Genomic DNA, 24,837 nt, shown 5'->3' with positions numbered 1-24,837 from the left:
CAAGACCACCAAAAGGCAGCGTAAGGAAGACTGAGCCCAAATCCCGAAAGTTATCAGTCTGGAGACCCGGCGGCACATATATTGACAGAAAGCTGACGTCTTACCCCCAGTTGTCCCGACACCCCAGCATATCTACCCCTCTGGTCAATCCAAGTGGCCTGCACTGACATGGGGAAAGAATCGTTAATCGGGATCCCCACCCCTCTAGATCCAGTAGTGAATCCTGCATGCGCCACCAATTTATACCCCCCTCTATGGAGGGCCATGCATCTATTTCCCACGAGGTGGGTTTCCTGAAGCAATACAACGTTATGTTATGTTATGTTATGTGGTTTTTATTAGGCGCACAGATGCTCCAGCTAAGGAGCGTCCTGGCGCCCGACAAGGCAGCTACACAACACAACTAAATAAAAAACAGCACAAGCAAAATAACTAAGGGAATAAAAATGTTTTCACGGCGCGACGAAAAGAAAGCAAATCGCTCATAGCGCGAATTGCCGGGGGCAAGGAGTTCCACAAAGCAGCGGCCCGCACTCGAAATGAGCGTCCACCGGCCCTGCTTCGCTTAAAGCGCGGTACCACGGCCAATTCGAGGTCTGCCGATCTTAAGGGTCGTGCTGGGATGTAGTTGGCCATGAGGGTCGTAAGGATCGTTGCCGGGGACCCCTTCAAGATCTTATAGGCGACGCAGAGGACCTTAAACTGAATCCGCTGCGCCACCGGGAGCCAATGCAGCGCTCGTATGGTGCTGGAGGTAGGACAGAATCTTGGAAGGCCTACCACCGCTCTCGCTGCTGCATTCTGGATCCGTTGCAGGCGCCCGATCTCAGCTACGTTCAATCCGGCCAGCAAAGAACTAGCATAATCCAGCCTGGAGATGACAGTAGCTTGGATCATGAGTTGCCGAGTGGGGGCATCGAAGAACTTTAGCACAGGACGGAGCCCACGCAAGATGCCGAAGCAACAAGCAGCCGTGCGTTTAGTGTGGCATGCAAACGTAAGGGAAGGGTCCAACCAGACCCCGAGGTTTTTAAGCTCGGCGACTGGGATGGGAGCAGAACCCAACTCCTCCGGCCACCATCTCTCTCCCCACAGTTCCGGTTGCCTACCAAATACCATCACCTCGGTCTTACTAGCGTTTAGCTGGAGACAATTGAGCGTCATCCAGCTAGCGACCGCCCTCAGTCCTTGTTGAAACCTAGGAGCGTCGACTTCCGCATCCCCGCTGATCGTGACCGCTAGCTGGGTGTCATCGGCATATGACACCATGGTCATACCCCATTGTTTGACAACCTCAGCTAGCGGCCTTACGTACAGATTGAACAGCGTAGGACTCAGCGAGGAGCCTTGGGGGACGCCCAGGTTCAACGGATGGAATTTTGACTGATAAGGTGGGACGGTCACGCTAAAGGCCCGGTTGGATAAGAACGACCGGAACCAGTCGAGAGCAGTGCCGGTAACACCAGCCTCCTCTAAACGCTGCAGAAGGATAGGGTGCGAGACGGTGTCAAAGGCAGCGCTTAGATCTAATAGCACCAGCGCTGCCGTTTGTCCCGCGTCAAGCACGGAGCGAAGATGCTCCACCATATAGAGCAGAGCCGTCTCCGTGCTATGGCCTGCCCTAAACCCATTCTGCGTGGCGTCGAGTATATCAGCTCGACGGAGATGTTCCGAGAGAGCGGCATTTACGTGTGCCTCCATCACCTTAGCCGGCCACGGCAAGAGTGAAATAGGCCGATAGCTCTCCGGCTTGCTCCCATCCAGGCTAGGTTTCTTCAGGATCGGACGAACCATGGCTCGCTTCCACTTCAGTGGAACTACGCCAGATGTAAGTGACGCATTGACCAAGGGACAAAGCGGAGAGATGTCGTGTGCCGCCAGGTCCTTGAACACTTCAGGGCAAAGTGGATCCTCAGGGGACCCAGACTTCACTCTGCGAGCCAAAGTGCCTAGGCTATCAGAGTTTAACAAAGGTAGAGAACATAGTCCCTCAGATGGTGGTGGCTTAGAAGATGTAATCGCCGAGGGAACGACCACAGGAAAGGCTCGATAGATGGCATTCACCTTTTCCAGGAAAAACTCTGCCAACTTTTCACAGTGCTCCACGGAGCTCTGGTGTGATGTTGTAACTTTTTTGGCAGTGAGGTCTTTCAATACCTTAAAGATAACCTTTGCCGGGTTCGAACTGTTCCTGAATTGTGTCGCATAAAAAGCGGCACGGGTTCTACACACCGCCCGATGGTACACCTTCACTGTTGCCTGATATAAGACTTTCTTAGAGCTGGAATAGGCTTTGCGCCATGCCCGCTCTGCGCGCCTGCAAGACACCTTCAGAGCCCGCAGAGAGTCGTCGTACCAGGGGCTGGCCTTGCCAGATCCAGTTTTACAGGTCACCAAGGGGATGAGGGTGTCCAAGGCCCTGGAGACCCAGTCGCTAAACCTGTCGTACATCTGATCCGGTGGACCTGAGACGTCAAGCGGGTCAGCTGATAAGAGATGAAAGAACTCATCCAGCTTAAGTTTGTTCCAGCGTCTTCTTGGAACAGAACACACCATTGGCTTAGATGGACTAGCCACGATAGGGCAGTGGAACTGTATCAAATAGTGATCAGTCCATGCCAGAGGTGTGTAGCTGGTGACACAGACTTCTGTCAGATTGGTAAAAAACGGGTCAAGGGTGTGACCCCCTGAGTGTGTGGGCTGCGTCACCAACTGATTCAGCTGTAACGCCTCAAGGTCTGCCAGGAAACTGGATACTGAGGGACTACTGGAGTTGTTAAAGTGCAGATTTAAATCTCCAATGATGGTAAAATTGGAGCACCCCGTAGCCAGATTGCTAATAGCCTCAGGTAACGCTGCTCTAAAGGCCACTTCACTCCCCGGGGGCCGATAGATTACAAGTCCCGACAGGGTGAAGTTGGATGAAATAGCGACCTTAAACAGGGCGCTTTCGCACCCCGGGATCTTTTGCCCATGCCATGTGGTAGGGTAACAGGACTTGACGGCAAGAGCAATACCCCCGCCTCTTGAGGTCCTATTCAAGGTGAATACCGAGTATTCCGGCGGGAAGGCCAGATTGACAATGGCCGTGTCAGCATCCTGCAGCCAGGTCTCTGTTACACAGAATAGGTCAGGCAACTCCCTGCCTAGCAGATCATTAATGTCAAGATGGTGCTTGACAAGCGACCTAGCGTTAAGATTCCAAATGCTAATACCTGGTGACGGGCTTAGGGGCGTGCGCAGGACGTCCCCGCAGCTCCTGCTTACGGGGGCAGCCAGCGTAAGGCATCCGCAGCCACACGATAACGGGCCGCATAAGGGATCCACCCTAGGTGTAGAGCAGGGCGGCCGCGTCCTCTCAATGGCAACCAGACTATCTCTGGTATAGCACCGCATGATGTAGAATAGACCGACCAGGAGGGGGGCCAGAGTCCAGCCACGTCCAGCGCGTCCTGTCGCGGACGGGCGCAGACGGGCAGGACTCTGGCACGACTCCGGCATGCGACGGCGTCCCAGCTGCGCGGGAGAGAGCGACTTTAAGTAGGCGCCGGAATGGAGGGAGGAGCGCGTGGACGCTCCAAGATGGCGCCCGCCGAAAAAAGCCTGGTCCCAAACCAAGATGGCGCTGGTCGCCGATCTGCTACCAGCCCCCGGACCACCCACAGAACCCGGGCCCACCGAAAACGGTGGTGGATATTCCAAATTAAATGCAGGTATGAGGGGGGGGGAGAGCCCAAGCAGTGCACAATTAAAAATGCAGACGCAAAGAAAACGAAGCAAAAACGCGCTAAATGCGTCAACAAATAATGATTAAAATTTTAAGCGCTTACAAACCGCAGCGCGGTGATATGCCACCTTGTCAGGCCGGCAGATGCCTGAAAGTGCCTTAAGTAGGCGCCGGAATGGAGGGAGGAGCGCGTGGACGCTCCAAGATGGCGCCCGCCGAAAAAAGCCTGGTCCCAAACCAAGATGGCGCTGGTCGCCGATCTGCTACCAGCCCCCGGACCACCCACAGAACCCGGGCCCACCGAAAACGTCTGGGGAGTATCTCCTAATGAGCTGACTAACCATTCCTCTCTTAATTTTATCGCCGAAACCATTCACATTCCAACTCAGCACCTTCATCCCCGATCCACGACTATGTTGTGCCATTTAACCCATATGAAGAACATTGAGCTGCCCTCTCCTAACCTGATGCAAAAATTCCTGACATAAAAAAAAAATGAGAATCCCATGTCTGTTGCTAATCACCAATGCTACATTTCCTTTTGTTACCTTGATGAACAAACATTAAGGACACCCACCTGAATACACACAAAAACATTCCCATCCCACCACCCCCCACCCTGCACCCCTGCTCGGGGCATTTGCCAACCCCCAACTCGCAGTGTGCCTGTCGCCCCATCATCTAACTAACCAACTATCTAAATGTAGATAAGAGGGTAACGCCAGCGCCCCGCGGCCCCATCCCACCCATAGGAATCATGTCCTGCTCCTGAAGTGACACCCAGGCAAAGAAAACCGTTACACATGTGTAAGCCGCTAACGGTACCGCTCTCAGCAACCTACATTCTGCAAGCACAGCCCTACTGGTTACTCCTGCTCCTGCGCGCCATTATCTTCTCCGCTGCCCTCTCCCCGGGAATATCTCTGGGGGGAAGACTCTCCAACCAATCCGAGGCAATCTCAGGGTTATCAAAAAACCAAACCTTCCCCGCCACTTCAACCCTCAACTTGGCAGGGTACAACATAGCATACTTCAGTCCCATGTTTCTGAGTCGCTTCTTGACTCCAGCGAAGCTCTGCCTCCGTCGCTGGACCGCCTTCGTAAAGTCCGGAAAGAAGGTGAGAGTAGAGTTTTCATAGCTCAGGGGGCCCCCGGACCTTGACGCCTGCAGGATAGCGTCTCTGTCTCTATAATTGAGCACCCTTGCGATCATCTGACGTGGCGGGGCCCCCGGTCTTGGCCGCCCCCTCGGTATCCTGTGGGCACGTTCTATGGTAAAGAGGTTGCTCAGTCCCTTCGGCTTCAGGTGATTAGGAACTTCGTCCTCAATAAAGCTATCGGGGGCCTGGCCTTCAGCTTTCTCCGGAACGCCAATTATACGGACATAGTTCCTCCGAACCCGCCCTTCGTAATCATCCAGCTTACGGCTGGCCGATTCATTAGCAGCCTTGAGCGCACAAACCTCTTGTTGCAACTCTGACACGTCGTCAATCAAGCTTGTAGTTTTTAGGTCAAGGGACTTAACCTTCTCACTGGTTTTGGTGAGGTCAGCTCGAATAAGATTCACTTCAATGGACACTGTATCCAGTTTATGATCTAATGACGACATCTGTTGCCCCAAGGAGGCCCTGACCCCCTCTATGGCGGACATGATATCCTGTAAAGTGGGCTCCGAAGCAGAATCGGCGGCATCCTTGTTTCCACCCAGCACATTCCCCGAGCCAGAAGGCGAACCCCTAGGCTGAGTGTAACAGTCTAGTTTATTAGACTGAACGGTTCTAGATTTTCTCGTGGACTTGGGCAGCGATTTGTCACCCTCCAGTCGAGCCGCCATCTCGAGGCTGCACGCAGAGCAACTCCAGTCTACGGCCTGAGCAACGACAGCGACAGTCCGTCCAGGAACAACTCCACCGCCGTCACCTTCCCCAAGGCCCTGGTACTCCAACGGGTGTGCAATAGCTACAGTGCAAACTGTTGTCCCAACAATCCGGCGGCTCCCTCCAACGGGGCGCACCGCTAGTCACCAGGCGGCCCACCACCGTTCACAGGCATAGAGTCTTACATGTATCGCATGGAGCATTCCATGCATGTAGCCAGCAGGCCGGAAGGCACCTCCCGCCAGAGTCAGCCGCCAGCACCGCCGGGCACCCCAGAGGAGCACTCAAGCCCCTGTCCTTAGGAGCCACCGGGCGGCACTCACCAATGGCGCAGGCCTCCTTCCGCTTAAAGCCAGGCAATATTGCGGAACACTCTCAATCCGCCGCCGGCGAGCACAGCGGACAGATCACTCCTGCAGCGTTGCTTGTATTAGCCCCTTTCAGCCACTGCACCAAGGGGGTCCGGCTCCAGTGGCTCCTGCTCTTAATTCTCGGTGGGGGTGCGGCCCCAAACAACCAACAGCGGGTCGCACCGGGGGGCCCGATCTCGAGGCATCAATGAACCATCTGCACACAAAAGGGGAGCCAGATCACGAGGGGCCCCACTCCTCATGCAACCCTCCTAACCCGGCAGCGTCTGTCCAGTGATCCCTCCAGGGCCCACCTCGGCCCGAAGCCAGTCTTCAGCTGGCTCTACGGGGGATCGGTTTGCACCACCAGTCTCCTCTGGGCACTCAGGCACAACTTCACCAGGAGCCGGCTCGATGTCAGTCCGGAGCCACCAGCAACTTCCGGTCTGTGCCGCCGGTGTTGACACACTCGGCGCCGGCCGTCCACAGCACTCAGGTCCCCGGCGTCAGCAACCGCGGAGGCCCGATTTTAAATGGCTCGCCGCTGCTGCTCAGAGCCTCGTCCCGGTCTCGGAGCAGCACCGCATAGGACCGCTACCTCTCCGCCAGGTATAACTATCCAGGGCAGGTCAGGATATTGGCAGGATATACGCGGGTGAGGTACGGAGCACCGGGAGCTACTGGCCTGTCGGCCATCTTCGGTGCCCACGTAACTCCGCCCCATGCAATGTCATTCTTTGTGTCAGAGCATGTTTTACCTGCTCTTCAGATAAAGAGAGCTGGAATAAACATGAGAATTTCTAAAATGAAATTAGAGCTGTATTTGGACGCTTACAGAGAGATTTATATTATTACGTAGAGGACAATACTATATAATATGAATATAGTACAAAGTAGGATTTGTTTTGCCATCCTCTTGTTCGTAGTTCATTTGTTACGGTTTACTTCAAAGCACTTTTCAGTAAGGCATAACAAAAGAAAAGTTTTTTCCAATTTAACAACAAGCTGCAGTAACCTATGTCACTGATTTGAGAAGCTAGGATGTCTGTTAGCATAGGTTAAATCAAGATATTTCACATTGGTAAACCAAAATTCATAATAAGTGTTTTTGTATTCATATTCTAATTGGGTATTATTCCTCTTTTCCAGTTGGATTCCACAACGCATTACCTTTCATAGGATTTGGCTTTCTTGATAATGCCATAATGATTGTTGCTGTAAGTATAAATCCTTACTTTATTTTCTAAAAGAATAAATGAATTGATGCAATTTGACAAAAATTATTTTGTTATGCTGAAAGTCTGATGAGGAATTTCCCGTGATTTATGTTTCAGATTTATGTATCCCGCTTATTGTATAGTTTAGGTACTTAATAACCACATTTAGAAATGTTATTACAGCAAATCGTTTTTTTTTTAACATATACCGCAATATTCCACGATGCATTGATTTCAGCCATGTTGTCAGTTATGCATTTCTGTATTAAAATTGGAATTGGCATTTAATCTTTTATAGAGTAACCTTTCTGTCAACTTATTTTGGTGTTGACACTAAGGATCCCACATCATTTAAAAACATAAATGTATATGTGTACCCCAGTGTACCAGTACCCCAGTAAATGGCCCACCTGCTGTTAACGCACGCCACTCCCCAAGGACAGTCACGAATATCCCCACCGCACATACTAGTAGCCCCTCCAACATGACACTTCTTATCCCCACACACACCCCCTCCATCCCTCTCCCCTCGGACAGATCATCCCCCACCCACAACACGCCACCATTTGAACAAGCCACCGCCCAAAGTTTATCCACCCCCTCCCATCTCCCCCTCGACAGACACCTCTCCCTCCCCATCTCTCTCTCCACTCCCACCCACGTGTCTCTCACACCCGACACAACAACTCCCACCCACAACACGCCTACATCTGCACACACCATCACTCGGAGTTTATCCACCCAACCACCCCATCCCCCCCATGGCAGACACCTCTCCCTTCCCCGCTCCCTCCCCACTCCCACTCATAACGTCATCCCCCTCCCAACACAAGATACAGAACATACCTCCTCCCTTACCCTATCACCCCCCTCTCTCCCACCTCCTATTCTTAGCCCTCACTACCCTCCTGTCTCCCCCACTGTCTTCAACCTTCACTCACTCTTCTACTCACCTGTACCGTCTCCCACTGAAGTCACTATCTATGCTTCCCACCCTCCGCCTGCCTCACCTTCACCACTCACACCCCTCGCCCACAAACACGTCCACACCTTGAATACCATCCCACCCATTAGCACCGCGGAACACCTCATCAACCCTCCTGACTTGACCTTATCCACACTCCAACAAGTCAAGGAGGAAATTTTACAAATCAAAAAAGACATCCACGCAATCAAAGACCTTCTCTCCTCACAGCCCAGTCTACCTCCCACCATCCCATTACCCTACAAACGACGCACCCTTCCTACATACACTCGCCCCCGACGACACCAGCAATGGTCCACTATCCCCGTTCGCAATAACTCCCACCGCCCCCGTCGTGTTCTCAGCCCCTTGTCGGACCTCGACCTTTGCTCTCTCCTACGCTCTTATGGCCCAGGTCCGGTAAAAGGTTTTTCCAATTCGCACATCCCCATACCCACAATTCCCACAAACGCTCTGAGGCTCCCAACACTCAACAACAGAGGCTCCGTCCCTAACAACCTCAGGAAAGTTCCCCTCACACTAGAAAGCTCGACCACCCTTCTCTCTCCCAAACTCAAATGCATCCTACTAAACTGCAGATCGGCCCGGAGACATTCCTCCGACATCGCGGATCTTGTCTCAAATAGGGAGCTAGACCTAGCCTTTCTAACAGAAACGTGGCTCACTGAAGCCTCTACCCCGATTATGGACATACTTGTCCCCCCCAATTATCACATCATTAGGCTGGACAGGTCTCCTGGCAAGACGGGCGGGGGAATTGCATGCATTGTTAAGAGCAACCTCTCCGTTACTCAAGTCACCTCACCCTCCCTCTCCTCCTGTGAACTCCTCTGCCTAGACATCATCAGTGAGGGCAAACAAGTATGTACTCTACATCTCATTTATCACCCGCCTGGTGACAATCTCATATTCACCCAACAAGTCATGGACCTGATCACTTCCAACGCCGGTCGGCAGACCACTCAAGTCTACCTGGGTGACTTCAATCTCCACTGGAACGATCAGAAAGACACTTCAGTGAATAGTCTAAAAACTTTCCTCAATGCGCTTGACCTCACCCAATTATGCGATAAACCAACACACGACAAAGGCGCGATACTCGATCTCATCATTGCCAAAGAGAACGCTATTCAACTGGAAGCGATTCTACCCTGCGATTGGTCAGATCACCACATTATCACCTTCTTTATCAACGAAAAAGTTAAACCTAACCCTACTCAACCAATCAAATCCAAAACATGGAAAAGGGATTTGAAGAATCTTAACCCCTCCACCCTACCTCCCCACATCGGCAACCTCCTCCTTCCCCCTTCAGGTGCCTCAGATGTTCAATCACTGACTGACCACTACCTTGACTCTATGAATACAATAGTCAATGAAGTCGCCCCTCTGCAACTGAAGAGAGTCTCCACCAAAATTTCTAACCCCTGGTATGATGACAGTCTCAATGACGAAAGGCGTAATATGCGAATGGCAGAGCGCACCTGGAGATCGGACCCTTCAGCACTGCATCTCAAAAAGCTCAAGAACAAGAGAAATGCCTACTTTAGGAAAATAAAGCGCACAAAGTCGAACTTCTTCAGCCGCCAGTTGGACCAAGCGAAGAATAGGCCAAGAAAACTGTTCGAGCTAATCAAGACCCAAACAAAGGCACAACCCACACAATCAAATAGCACAACAAATGACACTCCACACTGTGAAGCCTTCTCTGCTTTCTTTAAACATAAGACTGACAACATAAGAAATGACCTCATCATGGATGTAAATCGATACTCCAACTACACCAGAATGGCTGACACTCAACCTAAAAACAAGGCATCCTGGCAGCACTTCGACACCTACTCGGAAGAAGCTATACACAAACTGCTCTGCACTTTGAAGCCCTCTAATCACCTCACAGACCCTCTACCTGCTAATGCTGTAAAAGACTTTATCCCCTTGCTCCTCCCTCTCTGGACCAAGATCATTAACAGCTCTTTGCAACAAGGACACATTCCAGACTCCCTTAAGGTGGGGCAAGTCACGCCTATACTCAAGAAACCTACAGCTGATCCGTCTGACCTAAACAATTATCGGCCCATCACCAATATCCCCACCCTGGCCAAACTGTTGGAGAAATGTGTCCAACTCCAACTAACAAAACACATTGATCAATTTGACCTCCTCAACCCTCATCAATCAGGTTTCAGAGCGAAACATAGCACGGAAACAGCTATGACACACATAATTGATGACGCCCTCCAAATTCTGGATCGTAATGAGTCCTGCCTCCTCATCCTTCTTGATCTCTCGTCAGCATTTGACACGGTCAAACATGAGAACTTGTTGGAGCTGCTAAGTACTAGGATGGGGCTATCGGGAACTGTTCTCAAATGGTTTTCGTCTTTCCTTCACAACCGGTCTCAGAGGTTCAAGATCGACAATGTACTATCTACACCTGTGCCTGCAGATCTAGGGGTTCCACAAGGATCCACCCTCTCTCCTACACTGTTCAACCTCGTTATGGAACCCCTCGCCACCTTGCTTCAAGCATCCAATGTTCAATTCCATATGTACGCTGATGACACACAACTCTACCTAAAGTTACAGTCCCCGGAAGATATCAAACAGCTGAATTCCACGCTTATTAATACCCAATCCTGGCTGGCCGATAATCACCTCAAACTGAATGCTCTAAAAACTGAGTTCCTACTCATCTCACCTCCGGCGAAAATCTCCACCACCGAAACCTGGCTCAACAACCTAACAGCACTCAATGTCCAACCTACCATCGTGGACTCGGCGAAATCCCTAGGCATCACACTCGACGCCAAGCTCGACATGCAGCAGCACGTCAGCAAAGCCACAAAAGCAGCTAATTTCCAAATTAACACGCTGAGGAAAATTAAACCCTTCCTCCCGGCCAAAGACTTCCAAACTGCTGTACAAGCTCTAGTCATCCCTCGAATAGACTACGGAATTGCGACCCTCAGCGGTCTCCCACTATCCACAACAGCACCCTTAAGAGCCTCCCTGAACGCTGCCGCGAGACTCATTACTGGCTCTAGAAAGCACTCGCACATATCCCCAGACCTAAAGTCTCTAAAATGGCTGCCTTTTGAAGCCAGAATACAGCTAAAAATTGCAACTATGACACACGCGGCCGTGCACCACAAGGCACCCAACTACCTCGCTCAAAAGCTGTCTATATCAGGAGGTTCGAGATCCAATAGGAGTACTAAAAATCTACTCCTGAAACCTCGTAGATTTCGGAAAGCGAAAACTTACAAACGCTCCTTCTCAGGAATGGCACCCAGGATCTGGAATGCGCTCCCTCCTGAAACAAGGCTAATCACCTCCACTGCACTCTTCAAGAAAGAGGTGAAAACAATGCTTCTGGCCAAGATCTCCTGATCGCTACAGATGTTGGGTCAGAGACTCTGCATTGCTTGTACCGCTGCTCTGCCTATCCCCTGGCACTATACTTGACTTGTTGGGGGCACTATTACGCTACTCTCTTACTACCGACCAAGATATGATACACGTTGGTTTACTGATCCACCTGTACGCCATTGTAGTCGGATCAATGACCTGTGCTGCTCTATACTACTCCCTTACCTTATCATATATGGATTGGTTTTATGTTTGTTTTTATCATCCATGTTATTACCATGTTACTTACCATGTTATTACCATGTTATTACCATGTTATTACCATGTTACCATGTTATTTACCTGATCATATATGGATTGGTTTTATGTTTGTTTTTATCATCCATGTTATTACCATGTCACTGACTATTATACTGTTCCCATTATCTCTGTTTACTCCTATTGCCCCTTCCCTGTCTTTGTGAAGCGCTCTGATATCTGTAAGGATCCTGTTCGCGCTATATAAAACTTTGAATAAATAAATAAATAAATAAATATATACGTTTCTTACTGGCTTGAAAGTTATGTCTGAATAAATGCTCTCAGATGTTGATGTATTCCAAGAGTCCATGAAAGCATGAGCTTTAACATGACCTTGGTGTATTCTGAATGTCAGCAAGTGTGGTATTAGCTCTGAATATTGAGGTTTGAATAACCTGGTGACATAAGTTCTTCAAAAACTGCAGCAAAAAGGTGAACAAAAGTGGAGCCCCCTTGGGTGATTGCTTTGTGCCGTTTCGTGGTGGGAAAACATGCAGCCTGTAGATGCATCATGAATTACAACTTCTAATTGAGAGCAGGTGTATAGTCTTTGTCTTTAGTTTGCAGACCTGGCATTTTAACCGCTAATTCCACCGCGGTGCGGGGGGGTTGGGGTGGAGTGGCTGCGCGCGGTGCCTTGGTGCTCGTGTCAGAACACCAGTTGCGATCTCCCCAGGAACAGACGCTAGTCCCCAACACCCTCCAACCAAAAACCTGAGACAGCCGGTAAACACCTGTCTCCTGAATTCAGCCAGAAGGGAAAGGGGAAGTGGAAGACAAACAAGAGAGACTTCACTGGTGGCGGTTACTTGCCAGGAATCTTCTTTCTTCTATTTTTTTTCTCCTGTAAGCACCTGTAACAAATGGCAACACTGTAATTCTATTCTACTCTGACACTGTTATATTACTCAAGATTTTACCTTCATTACCTTTTACACCAATGACTTTGCCCCTCTCTAAAGTTTGCCTGAGCTTGCTTTGATCAGTTGAAAAGGGCTTCAGTCCCCGCTCAAGAACTGAAGGTGTGATAGTAATTAGATAGTTCTTTTTATCCTTGTTAGAATATATATATTGAGCAGTATTGAAAACAAGTCTCTCATAAACAAGTTTTTAGTCTCTAATTCTCTCACAAAAGTCTTTTAAGTGCTTCCTGTGCACTAGTCGCTTTTTGAAGTTTAGTCTTTAAACAGTTCTCAATCAGTCTTTATTGAGTTTGTGAAACGCGCTGACTTCTGCCAACATTTGAAGACTCCTCACTGATTAATGAGGTGGCGCCGGCTTCGAACATGTAAATTAAATCCTTACTTGGTTCTGTAGAATGGAAGCCCTCTGTTCACAGAAGGCGTTCCTCCAGAAAAACACTTGAGTCACTCAAGAACCCACTCCTTCTTCACATGTCCTCAGGAGCTTCCTTACGAAGATGAATGGACACTGAAGAAGAATTAGGGGGAAAAAATAAGTTACCACACGCTCCTGGTGGAAACACAAGAAAAACTCTGAATACTCTCCTAAGATACTGCTGCTCTGTAACTCTGAAGGCGCGCACAAGGTATAGGAACGCTAAAACTTTTGCACGCTGAGGAAACGCTACTCTCTCTGCCGTTTCTTTCAATTGAAGTGCGCAGTTACCAGGGCGCGCGTGCGCAGGATAGACGTTACGGGTCTCGCGCCATAAAGACTAGAACGAGAACCCACGTCTTCTCGCAATCGTACTGCATGGCTAAATGAAGACAGACTCAATCCCCTGAGAATGGATTTCAAGGTTGTCTTCCAGGTGGGAATCAGCCGCAACCAATGTGGATATTTACAGGAGGAATTCTTGTCTTTGAAAAATCGTCTCTTGACATTGCTGAATTTCGGGCTGAGCAAAGGGGTCATGACAGCTCGTGACGGGCCCAGCTCGTCATGCTGCACAGTGGAGCTGTGCTCATGACGAGCTGGGCTCATCACGACGCCGCCCACTCCCATAGAATTCCCACACAGGCGGGGAATTAGCCCCGCGTGGGCGTTCCGCGGCAGTTATGACTAGCTCAGCTCGTCATGAGCACAGCTCCACTGTGCCTCATGATGAGCTCAGCTCGTCATAAGCATCGAAGGTGTTAAATACAGATTTTTGTTGTTGTTTTCAGGAAGTGTGTGCTTTTGTAATGCATTAGCCTTTTATATGGACAAAGTGGTAGCCAAGAATTGTCCTTGAGCATTCATTTGTTTTAATATATCATGATTACATATTGGAAGGGGTGGCTGAGAGCAACATAGTGTGCGCTAGGGGTGCAGAGAGTCGCCCTCCCTCCCCCTTCATTTTAAGACTGGGAATCCAAAATGGATTGGTGCCAACAGATGGAGCAAATAGTTTACCAAAGTAGGGGCTGCCCTAAAGAATGGAAAAATGTGTGGGGAAACTATCTCACTTATCGAGGCTACTAAACAGAAGGAGATGGGCATGGAAATAGGGAGAGGAAGCTTGACATTTCTGAATTATTCTTCGGGGTACTGAAATTTCTAATATGCGAAGACTCCGCTCATAACAGCCACTTTCATGTTCATGCTATTGTCTGCTCTGTTTCACATGTACACTCGATTGACTTAACCATTGATTTCTTGTCTGCTGACCAATAGTTCAATAAAAAGTTTGTTTTTTTAAAGTGATTACGTATTAGATTTATGGTTGGTTTTGTTAACACAGTACGGACTATTCCCGGATTTGTTCTACCCCTAGATACTGCTTCATTACAGGATTCTCTTTTGAAGACCGCTACTGGGGACAACTTTCACGGTCACTAACTAGAATGAAACGTCCCCTACCAAAAAGACTTATTGGTGTTTCCAGTGATTTGTTTAAGCACTGTATCAAGGTTTTCTAATATCTTTTTGACATGACTGTTTTTTTTTACTTTCGACAATTTTTTATTTTCAAGAAGGAACCAGAAGGGCTTTCCTCATGTACACAGCGTGTCACCTCAACCCTCTATGGGGCCGGCTGCGTAGTTTAAATAAGCATATAAAACGCAGGTGAATTTTGACGATGTAAAGGTTACACATCAAGTCGCCTACAACCCAGGACGGGCCGGCCGCGTGGTAATAAGACACAGCCTCAAATCTCAAATAAGAGGAGCCTTCAATCCAATAGAACAAAATTAACGAAAATGGAAATAAAGAGATACATGGAAAGATAAACAAAGGAAAAATAGACAACATAGGTCTTAAAGAGGAAAAAGGAGGAAGAAAAGGGCACCAAGTCAGAGGGGTGGGGGTGAATGGAGAGGAGGGTTCAGTTGGAATTTGTAAATTGATACTTGTATAGCGCACTACTCACCCGCAAGGGTCTCAAGGCGCTTGTACGAATACCGCTGTGGGCACCCCCAAGGTGGAGGCCAGGCATCCTTAGCGTTGTGGGGGCCATTATGGAGATTAAGCAAGCTATTGCCCAGAGTTGCAGAGTGGGACTTCATGATTGGAATAGGCACCGAGGCGAGAACTATCAGGTCCGTGGAATTTTGAGCCCAAGACCCGCCGAGGCGGGGAATTGAACCCTGGTCCCGGGCTAGACCTCTGCATCAGGGTCTGCCGCTCTAATCATTGAGCCACACTTCTCCACATGTGCAGAGTATCCCTCAAATCTGAAGGATACACAGCGTCATCAAAGAAGCGCAGGGTCCGACGTTTCGGAGGTAGGGGATGGGCGTGCTCCATTTTACAGAGGCAGGTGACTAGCAGCTGCCACAGTTTGGTGAAATGGGTGTCGCGGGACTGCAAGTGCGCGGTAAGTCATTCCATAGTCACACTATGCCACAAACGCGTGAACCAAACATTTATTGAAGGGGTTTCTGCTTTCTTCCAGTATAGGGCAATAAGTTGTTTAGCAGCGCCAAGCATGTGGAGGGCGATATGCAAATCACTGCGGGTTAGTGCACACAGATTGTCAGGTTGAAGACCCAAGAGTACTTTAGCTGGAGTTTCAGGCAGGGGGAAACCAAGCACCATTTTAATATGACCTAGGACCTCTTTCCAGTATAGGGTCAAGAGCGGACAAGTTCACCAGATATGGAGAAAGTCACCCGGGGACCTCGATCATCTCCAACACAGAGGGGAGGTAGTGGGAAATATCTTATGCAGTCTAAAGTGGGTATAATACCAATGTATGCAGTTTCCCGTTGGGAGATGCAGCGACAGACTTTCATAATGTCTTGCCACAGGCGGTTCCATTGGGCGGCGGCGATTTCAGAAGGGGCGGCCGATTGCCATTGACGCTGATATAGATGAAGGGCAACAATGGAGGGGTGTTGCAAAACATGATAAGTCCGGGATATTAGTCCCGTAGAGTCTTCAAAGGAGCTTACTAAGCATTCAAAAGGAGTGAGTGCTCGGGTGGCGGCCTGTTGCAGAGAGGATGCGTGCACCCAATGACAGGGCTGTATATATTGTAGTTTCCAACTTTTCAGGAGTTGTAACTCTTCTTTGCAGTCATCAAAGGACTTAAATGTATCGTCCAGGAAGAGGTCTCTAATTGTTCTGCATCCACCATCCAGCAATCAGAGACAACTTGGGGGTTGATAGCAGGTGAGAACTGTGAGTTCCCAGCGATGGGGGTATGAGGGGACGGAAATATGGTGAGGCCCTTTGAAACTGCTACTTTGTCCCAAATGTCAAATTCTGTCTGAGTGGGGAGGCACTATGTAGGCACCAGGGAAGCGAGAAATCCGGGGCAGCCAGAGGAGGTCCCAAATGGATCGTCCTGTGATCGCTCTGTCCATATGAAACCAGACCTTCTCGCTCTCACGCGCCGTCCACTCAGAGATGAAACTGAGATGGCAGTCCCAGTAGTACTCCAACAAATTTGGGCATGCCAGCCCACCCCTATCTCGCGGAAGCATAAGAATTTTGTTAGAGAAACGCAGCCTGCTCCGGCACCAGATGAAGTTAGTGATTTTGCGTTGGAGACTTTAAATCTGGTGTTGCGGGATAGGAGTAGGGAGACATTGAAATAGATATAGGACTTCGGGGCACACCAACATCTTAACTGCATGTGGGCGGCCCAACCAAGAGAGGGTAAGAGGCTTCCGGACTCACAGGTCGTCAATCACCGCCCTCCTGCAGTCCTGCCAATTGACTTGGGACCATGTGGTGAGCGTGGGAGTTAATTAAAGCCCAAGGTGTCATAGAGTTGGTAGCCCACTGGTAAGGGGCAAGGGACTGAAGTGTAGGGATTTCCTCCTTCGGGAGCGTGAAGTGAAGTGCACATGACTTCTCATGGTTAAATTTGAGGCCAGATGCCAATCCAAAGGACCGTAGCAGGGAGAGAATGTGCGGAGTGTTGAGCGTTAGAACCAGGTCATCTGCGAAGAGAGCCACTTTGTGTTGCTGGACTCCAAGGGGATGCCATCGATGTCAGGGGCTTGGCGGAACATTACAGCCAGGGGTTCCACCACAAGGGCAAACAACAATGGGTAAGAGGGCATCCTTGCCGCATGCCTCTGTGTATAGATATGGGATGTGTGATTTGACCATTGACCCTCACCCGGGCCTGCGGGGATTGATAAGGGGCCATGATCCGGGCTATCAATAACGGGCCCAGCCCGATTTTACAAAGGACTGCCCGAAGAAAGGTCCAATCTACCCGATCGAATGCTTTCTCTGCGTCGAGAGACAGTAAACATGCAGGTATGTTCCAGTGATGGGCCTTCTCCACTAGATGCGCAATACGATGCACGTTGTCCGTGCCCTGACGGTGGCGGATGAAGCCAACCTGGTCAGGCTCAATAAGGCCGGGTAGGTGGGGATCGAGTCACTTAGCTAATATTTTAGTGTAAATTTTTAGATCTGTATTTAAGAGGGCTATGGGGCGGAAGTATGAAAAAAGAGTGGGATCTTTACCTGGCTTAGGAAGGAGGGTGATTTACGCCAGCCCCATAGAGGGAGATGGCCCGGCAGTGTCAGTGAAAGAATAAAAAGTTGCAATAGGTGTGTCTGAAGCTGTGGCAAGAAGATGCGATAGAAGGATAGGGAGAGTCCGTCCGGGTCTGGAGACTTCCGAAGGGGAAGATCCTTTAGCGCACTCGCAAGCTCTTCTTGGATGATTGGATCCTCCAGTTGGGCGTGATATTGACTGACCGGTGTCCAGGTGCATTAATTTAGAATAGCTTGTGCCTGATCTGGAGAGGGTGTGGCTTTGGCATAGAGCGACAAGTAGTAGGTATGAAAGGCATTGCGCTTGGACTCCTCAGTAGTAGCCCGCTTGCCATTGCTGCATTGGATGTTAGCCATGTGCACCTTAGCTGCCTGTGATCGCAGGCGTCTAGCCAGAATCACGCCTACCTTGTCCCCCCCCCCCCCCCCCTTTCATAGTAACGTTGCTTCAGCTAGTGCCTGGAGAGCCGTTCAGCTTTATTAGTTCTAAGGGCGCACAGCTGCCCTTGGAGAGTTGCCAGGCGTTGTTTATGTTTGAGTTAGCGGCACTCCTGGTCCTGCTTTTCAAGAGCTTTTATACCTCTGGAAAGGTTGTTTTCCAGAAGGCGTGCGTCCCGCGGCTGTGCAATCGCAATAGATGTGATATGACTGCGGATCGTGGCCTTGAATGCGTCCCACACTACGGGGAAGCGAGCTTTGTGAATGTCGCTAGTTTCAAAATAAGACTGAATAGCTTCGCGTAGTTCTGCTAAATCTACTGGGTCTCAAAGAATGTGTGGAGGTAGGCGCCAGCGGGGTGCCTCGGGAATGTGTGTAGCCCGATCACTTAAATGGCCAAATACTCCACGGCAGAAGGGTAGATTGGGTGGGTCAGAGAAACAAGGCCTTAGAAGGCGATTGCATCATCATAAATTTTAAAGACAGGCGTGTGGCAAACTACATTAGTGGTTGGAGGGCGGGCGACCTAGAAAGCAGGATTCAAACTGTCGAACTTAGTTACTTTTACCCACCAACCCCCACGACCCATAGAAATATGTTTCAACATCACACAAAGGGAAACAGGTTTTCTGATTACTACGATAACCAACCAATGATGCATGGTAACCCGCACTCAAATTATATCCATGTAAACAGGTACTACGACCACTATGACAATCAATATAGGGTTCCTATTTTTAATCGATTCAACGCCTTCCACTCTCAGGGAGACCTTGAGGGAGTGGATTGACTTCATGTAAAGAGCCCGTTCCTGGTTAGTTATAATTCTACTGAACCACGAGGTGGGACAGTAAACAGGGTACAGATGAAAGTAGCTCAGGGTTCTTTAGCTGCAGTACGGGATACACCAAATTTATTCAAAGCTGATCTGGCCAGGGTAATGACGTGGCTGAGCCTCACCCAGGGCCACTAGCGGTAGATAACGCTCCCCTGAATTATAGCGGCACAGAGAAAGTTTATCCAGAAACATTCTGCGAATCTACTCGTGTCAAAAATTACCCAGAGAAACGACACTGAGTTAAACACATTTTCAGGGGACTGCACTGAAGTTAGTCCAGTGGCTCCCCCAGAAAAAGCCTCAGATGCATGTGTGAAGGCCCCCATCAAACTGATGACACCTAGATTCAATATAATCTCCTGGAACATTGCTGGTCTAGCAGGTAAAATTAGCGACCCGACCTGGGTAGCCTTTATAAGATTTTTTGCAGTGGTATGTTTTCAAGAGACATGGTTGGTTGGGAATAATGTATTCATAGAAGGATACAAAAGCTTCTTTGTACCAACAGAGCCGTCATGTAGCGGTAGAGCTAAAGGGGGGGTTTGGCTGTGTTTATCAATCTAGCATTGGTATGCTCAGTCAAAAGATATTAATTCTGTAACACCGATATTCAGGTTCTGTTGGTTAAGAAAGGGAAAGATTCACTAACCCTGATTAATTTTTATAACGCCGTAAATTATAATGGTGAGTGTAGACTTGTGGATTTGGGCAACTTCCTTAGGAACAAATTGGAGACCCTCTCACACCATATACTCATCGCAGGGGACTTCAACGTACACCCCTGTGGGAATCCAGGAGTTACTGTATCAGGCTCAATGGGCTGCCAGACGGAGAGGTTTTCATTTCGATCATACATGGCGGGGTAACTTGTTGAATGACCTTCTGAATTAATTTAATTTAACCCCGGCCATGTCTGTGGTGGCCGACCGCACCCTTCATGACGTACCTACTTATAAAGGCACCCCAGGGGGATCTTACATTGACCATATACTTTTTTTCTGGTGACCTTGGCACCTCTATTTTGGATTTTAAAATTCAGGAGAACCAATATAGTGATCATAACCCAGTTTGTATTCAACTGAGTGGTGTGATTCTTGAACTGCATAAGAAGAGGTTAGACAGTGGTGTCTTAATGTGTACTGACGGTAAACGTCGTTTAAAGTGGGCAACGGTAGACCCGAACCACCTATACGAGTCAATAATACGTGTGGCCCTGAGTTGTCTCTTTGTGTGTCTTCGGCACCTTCGCCCCAGGAGATTCTGTCTGCTTTTGATGGCATTGTATCTAAAGTTGGGGCAATGTTAACCGTGCCCTTTACGGGGTTGTTCCGCAGTGGCCCGAAATGGTTTGATCACTCTTGCTCCAAGGCAAGTCGTGACCTAATGGTGGCACTAAAGGCCAGGCCCAGAGACCCTGCACGAATTAGGGCTTCATGCATTTGTTACAAGAAGGCCTTAGCTAAACGTAAATCAGAAGTGAAGGCCTCTATTTGGGAAAACCTGTTCGACCCCAAAATTCTTGGAAATAGTGCAAAGTTTTTGGAAATTATAAATAAACCTCTTTTTGAACTAACAGGCAACTCCGCTGTAGGTACTAACATACCAGAAGAAGAGTGGGTCTCTCATTTAGGCTCTATTTGTAACAGTAATTTACCACAAGCAGAATTTAAAAATGGTATTTCAGAAGACAATTATCTGTGCTTTTGCCACCGGACCTTTTTAAGTCATGTGTAACACTATGGGCATCTGTACTTACTGCTGTGCTTAACGCAGCCGTTGTATCTGCATGCCCCAGGTCGTGGGGGGTCTCCACGATAGTTCCCATGTTTAAGAAAGGGGACCGTAACAGCACGGCCTGCTACAGACCAATATCTTTAATTGATTCTGTGGTCAAAGAAGCGGGGGGGGGGGGGGGGGTAATCCTGAATAGACTAACAACCTGGGCTGAAGAGCACAATATAATCTCCCCGATCCAATATGGCTTTAGACCAGGCCACCTCACGATCTCACAGTGTCTTAATCTGTACATGGTCCTGGGAAAATACATCTTAGCACGTCAGGGCATAATACACATGGCTTTTATGGACCTTTCATGAGCCTTCGACTGTGTTAACCGGGCCAAGCTCTGGGAGGCCATGGGTCACATGGGCGTGGAGCAAAATGTAGTTAATTTGCTGGCAGATCTACACCAAGACACGAGGGCCAATGTACGTTACTCCCAAGAGCTAAAGGTAACAAGAGATTTTGGAGTGCACCGGGGAGTCCGGCAGGGCTGTATTTTAGCTCAGTTTCTTTTTAATTTATACATCAATAAACTGGAAGAGAATCTTTTAAATACTGGAGCAGATTACCCCTATGTTGGACGTAAAGGATTACCCGTTCTACTCTATGCGGATGACGCCGTTTTGCTGGCAAGGACTGCAAAAGGGCTTCAATCGTTACTTAACTCCTTTTACAGCTTCATGAAATCCTGAGACCTTGCCATTAACAATACAAAATCCTTTGTAATGAATGTAGGGAAGGGCTCTAAAAAGACACCCTCATTCCATTTTAATGGGGAGAAGATCCCTACTACAAAAACCTTTTCATATCTGGGTGTCCTGTTTGATAACCAGTTGCCCTGCAGTCCAGAGGAAAAGGGGGGAGTTAATGCAGCCATTTTTAGCTTTGCTAGGAAAATGGGCAATCGCCCAATTGCTGCAATGCTAAAAAGGTATCAGGCAAAGAGTGTGGCGATAGCCTGTTATGGGCGTGAGCTTTTGGGGCACACAATAACCAACGACCTGGCGGTAGCAGAAAACAATTTCCTGAAACGGATGTTGGGGGTCCCAAGGGGTACGGCCAGTTTTATAGTGCATAAGAATTAGGCGTCCCTTTCTAAGTGATACCATAGCGCTACGACCATTAATCTGCTGGTTAAATTGTTGGCTAAATAAAGACCTGCCACTTAATCACCGACTGTTGAGAGAAGCCCTATCCTGGGACAATATGCATAAAATCCCGTGGCTCAAATACCTGAAAGATTGCTTCTCAGAATTGGGCCGTCCTGAGCTCTTTTTTTTTTTTTTTTGTGAAAACCTTTATTTAACTTTTGCCATCAAGTACAGACAAGGGCCTACAACCCCCAGGGCTGGCCGCTAGCGTTTCAGTACGTTATTATAATCCAACTTCGAACCCGCCTCCCTGGGGAGCATAGGAACCCCATCCACAAAGCACATCAATTGCAAAAGCAGTTCAATTCGAAAACAGGATTGGAGGTTTTCATTTTACAATAGTAAGTAGAAAGGATCAGGTATCGTACAGTGTCTCGGAACACAAAGGGGAGCGAGCAAAAGAGCAACGTGTCTAAAATAATCTCGCTATAATGTAAGTCAACGGCGTTAAGACATACGGCCTCAGGATAAGCTAGCACATTATTGTTCGTCTACGCCATCATTATCGTCCGCCCCATAGCACCAAAACCTCAAAAAAGGGGCAAGGTACAGATGTAGAAACAAGGATGTAAGAAAGCCGAACCCACTACACTAACCCGGAAAAGGAAAAGAAGAAAAGACAAGAGAAGAGAAGGAAAAAGAGGCCATAGAACAAAAATAACTAACACCCATCCCCCCACCCTGCACCCCTGCTGATGACTACGGCCACCCCCCTCGCAGCGTGCCTGTCGCCCAGTAACCAGAACCCGAAATATAGAAGAAAGGGAAAGAGAAGAAAAGGCAAAGAACCCCACTCGATGAGGGAAAGCGGAGGAGGGATATTTCTACGGTCTCCCGGTCTCCTTCCCCCGTCCTAGCCAGCCCCGCCCCGGACTCCGTTAGATCAATAAAAACAATCCCGTTAAACATGGTGCCACAATGAGAGACCCAGATAAAAATCTCAACCCTGGCCCCGTCGATCAAATGCACTTAAGTCGTCAATTAAGGAAAGCCCTTTCCACAAAATACTGAAAAAGTCTACAAAACAGGAGTCCACAGATGAGAAGAGAACGGCAGGTCCCGATGCAGATGGCTGGTACCAATGTTGCCCCTCCCTGCCTTCGAAGCCAAGCTTTACCCCATCCGCCATCTTGAAGGACCGACAGGGGAGGGGAGTCGACACGGTCCGAAACAGCAAAAGATAGAAAGTGGAAAGTTCCAAAATGGGGACGACATGTAAATGTTCCAAGGGATACACAATCGGGGGTTCCAACGGTTACATTGGGTGACCAGGCACAGTACATTCAGGTAGATCCAATACAATAGAGGCAAACTCTACTTCCAGCGCCGGGTCAAGATGCGTCTCCGAAACGTCTATTGAAAGGCGGGCTGGCTGCCGGGTCGCGTGTGTCGAGTCAGGATCCGGTCTCAGGCTTGTAAGTCCATCCGTCGCGGACAACAAACTGCAAGTCTGGACTTCAATAGTCCCCTTAAGTGCCATGAGTGCCTCCAGCACCGTTCGCAGAGACGGGCCAGATCGAGCCTGCTCCGCTAGATGCCTTTCATCCTCCAACATGGTAGTCCCCACAGAGAGACGCCTTCTCCGGGGCAAAATTAGGCGGAGCAGGAGTAAGCCATGAGGGACTAACTGCTAGCGAGCAGTAGTACGCAGCAAGGCACCGACCCGGGGGAGTCTGCGATGTGAGTGCCGAGCCCCCGGTCAGGGACCTCCCACACAGCACCGCGCGTCACTCATCACCTCACCTACTGTAGGGCATCAGGCAGCTGATGGTAGCGAAACAATCAAAAAAGTCCGAGTACTCCAGAGACCGGACCCAACCACATTCAGCAGTCCGTTGTTGTTCAACTCGGACCCGGCAGAGCCAGCACTCGAGACCCCGGCTTCCCTGCTGGATTAGGCCTCAATGGGACACTCGACGTAACTCGGCACCACAACGGTGGAGAAACTCCGGGATTGCACCCCTGGAATGCGGGTCGGATCACACACACGGATCCGGTGCAGGTAAGCAGGATAAGCAACAGGATAATAGAGCGAAGGACGGAGGTCAGCGGAGCCGGGAGACTATGTGGCCATCTTGGTTGGTGTCGTAGCTCCTCCCCCCCCTGAGCTCTTTTTAAGACCAGAGTCTATTAGCAGTTCTGACGTTATATTTGTGAGGAAAACCTTTTCCCTCTCTCGGTACTTGCATCGAGGTGAGGTGGAATCGAACAAAAGTAGTGTTCAGAAATATGTCGTAATAAAATCTACACCCAGTATGGAACCATATCTGTCTTGGCCAATGTCAGGCTTTGACCGATTTCTGTTAACTAGGTTCCGCTTGGATCTTTCCCACTTACTGCTTGTTGTCCCTAAGGGGAGCCACCGAGGCCAAGTGCTACCGTCCATTTATAGAAGGCCACGCACTCCTTGATATAGAAAGGTCCTGAGTCATGCAGGGCTTTATGGCCTGAGCCGGGAAAGTATAATTGCCCGCGCCCCCATTTCCTTCGTCGGCTGCGGTAGCATAGGAAAAAACCTTCTCAGCGTCTTGAGTGAGCCAAAGCAGGCACCCCTAAGCCTTTTGATATGCTCTGAGAACTGGAGATCTTCTCCGAACCATACCCTTAAGTTCATTGCCAGGCCAACCTCAGAGCGTGGGCAAGGAAAATCCGGAGGCCACAGGACTTCTCTGAAAAGCGGAGGAAATTGGCCTTACAACAGTATCTCGGATTTCTCTTCGCTGCACTTGAGATGTGCCCGTGCCAGCCATGTGAACACGGCTGAGAGGCAACTCTGTGCAACCCCAGTACTCAGGTCGGAGCCTTTCCAGGTGAATAATAGCTAGGTGTCATCGGCGTATGCCATGATTTTAGCACCCAGCTCTTCTGCCAGGAAGATCAATGGAGTCAAATA

The 24,837-nt window shown here is 49.2% G+C and overlaps 1 protein-coding gene across 3 annotated transcripts in view; it reads left to right on the top strand.

Annotated features, from left to right (window-relative positions):
• TMEM65 (transmembrane protein 65) overlaps positions 1-24,837 on the top strand; it is a 271,856-nt gene that overhangs the window by 125,506 nt on the left and 121,513 nt on the right. For all 3 annotated transcript variants that reach the window (XR_015309927.1, XM_086966193.1, XM_086966192.1), the window contains one exon: positions 7,104-7,171. Coding sequence is in view for 2 of the 3 variants with exons in the window: in XM_086966193.1 (XP_086822319.1) it covers positions 7,104-7,171 (68 nt within the window). In the remaining variant the exon portion in view is untranslated. The remainder of the gene's footprint in view (positions 1-7,103; positions 7,172-24,837) is intronic.

Source organism: Lissotriton vulgaris, chromosome 4_1, assembly GCF_964263255.1.
Source record: "Lissotriton vulgaris chromosome 4_1, aLisVul1.2, whole genome shotgun sequence".
Taxonomy (NCBI): Eukaryota; Metazoa; Chordata; class Amphibia; order Caudata; family Salamandridae; genus Lissotriton; species Lissotriton vulgaris.
Note: the sequence above shows the minus strand (reverse complement) of the source record. Positions and strands in the feature narration are given on the sequence as shown.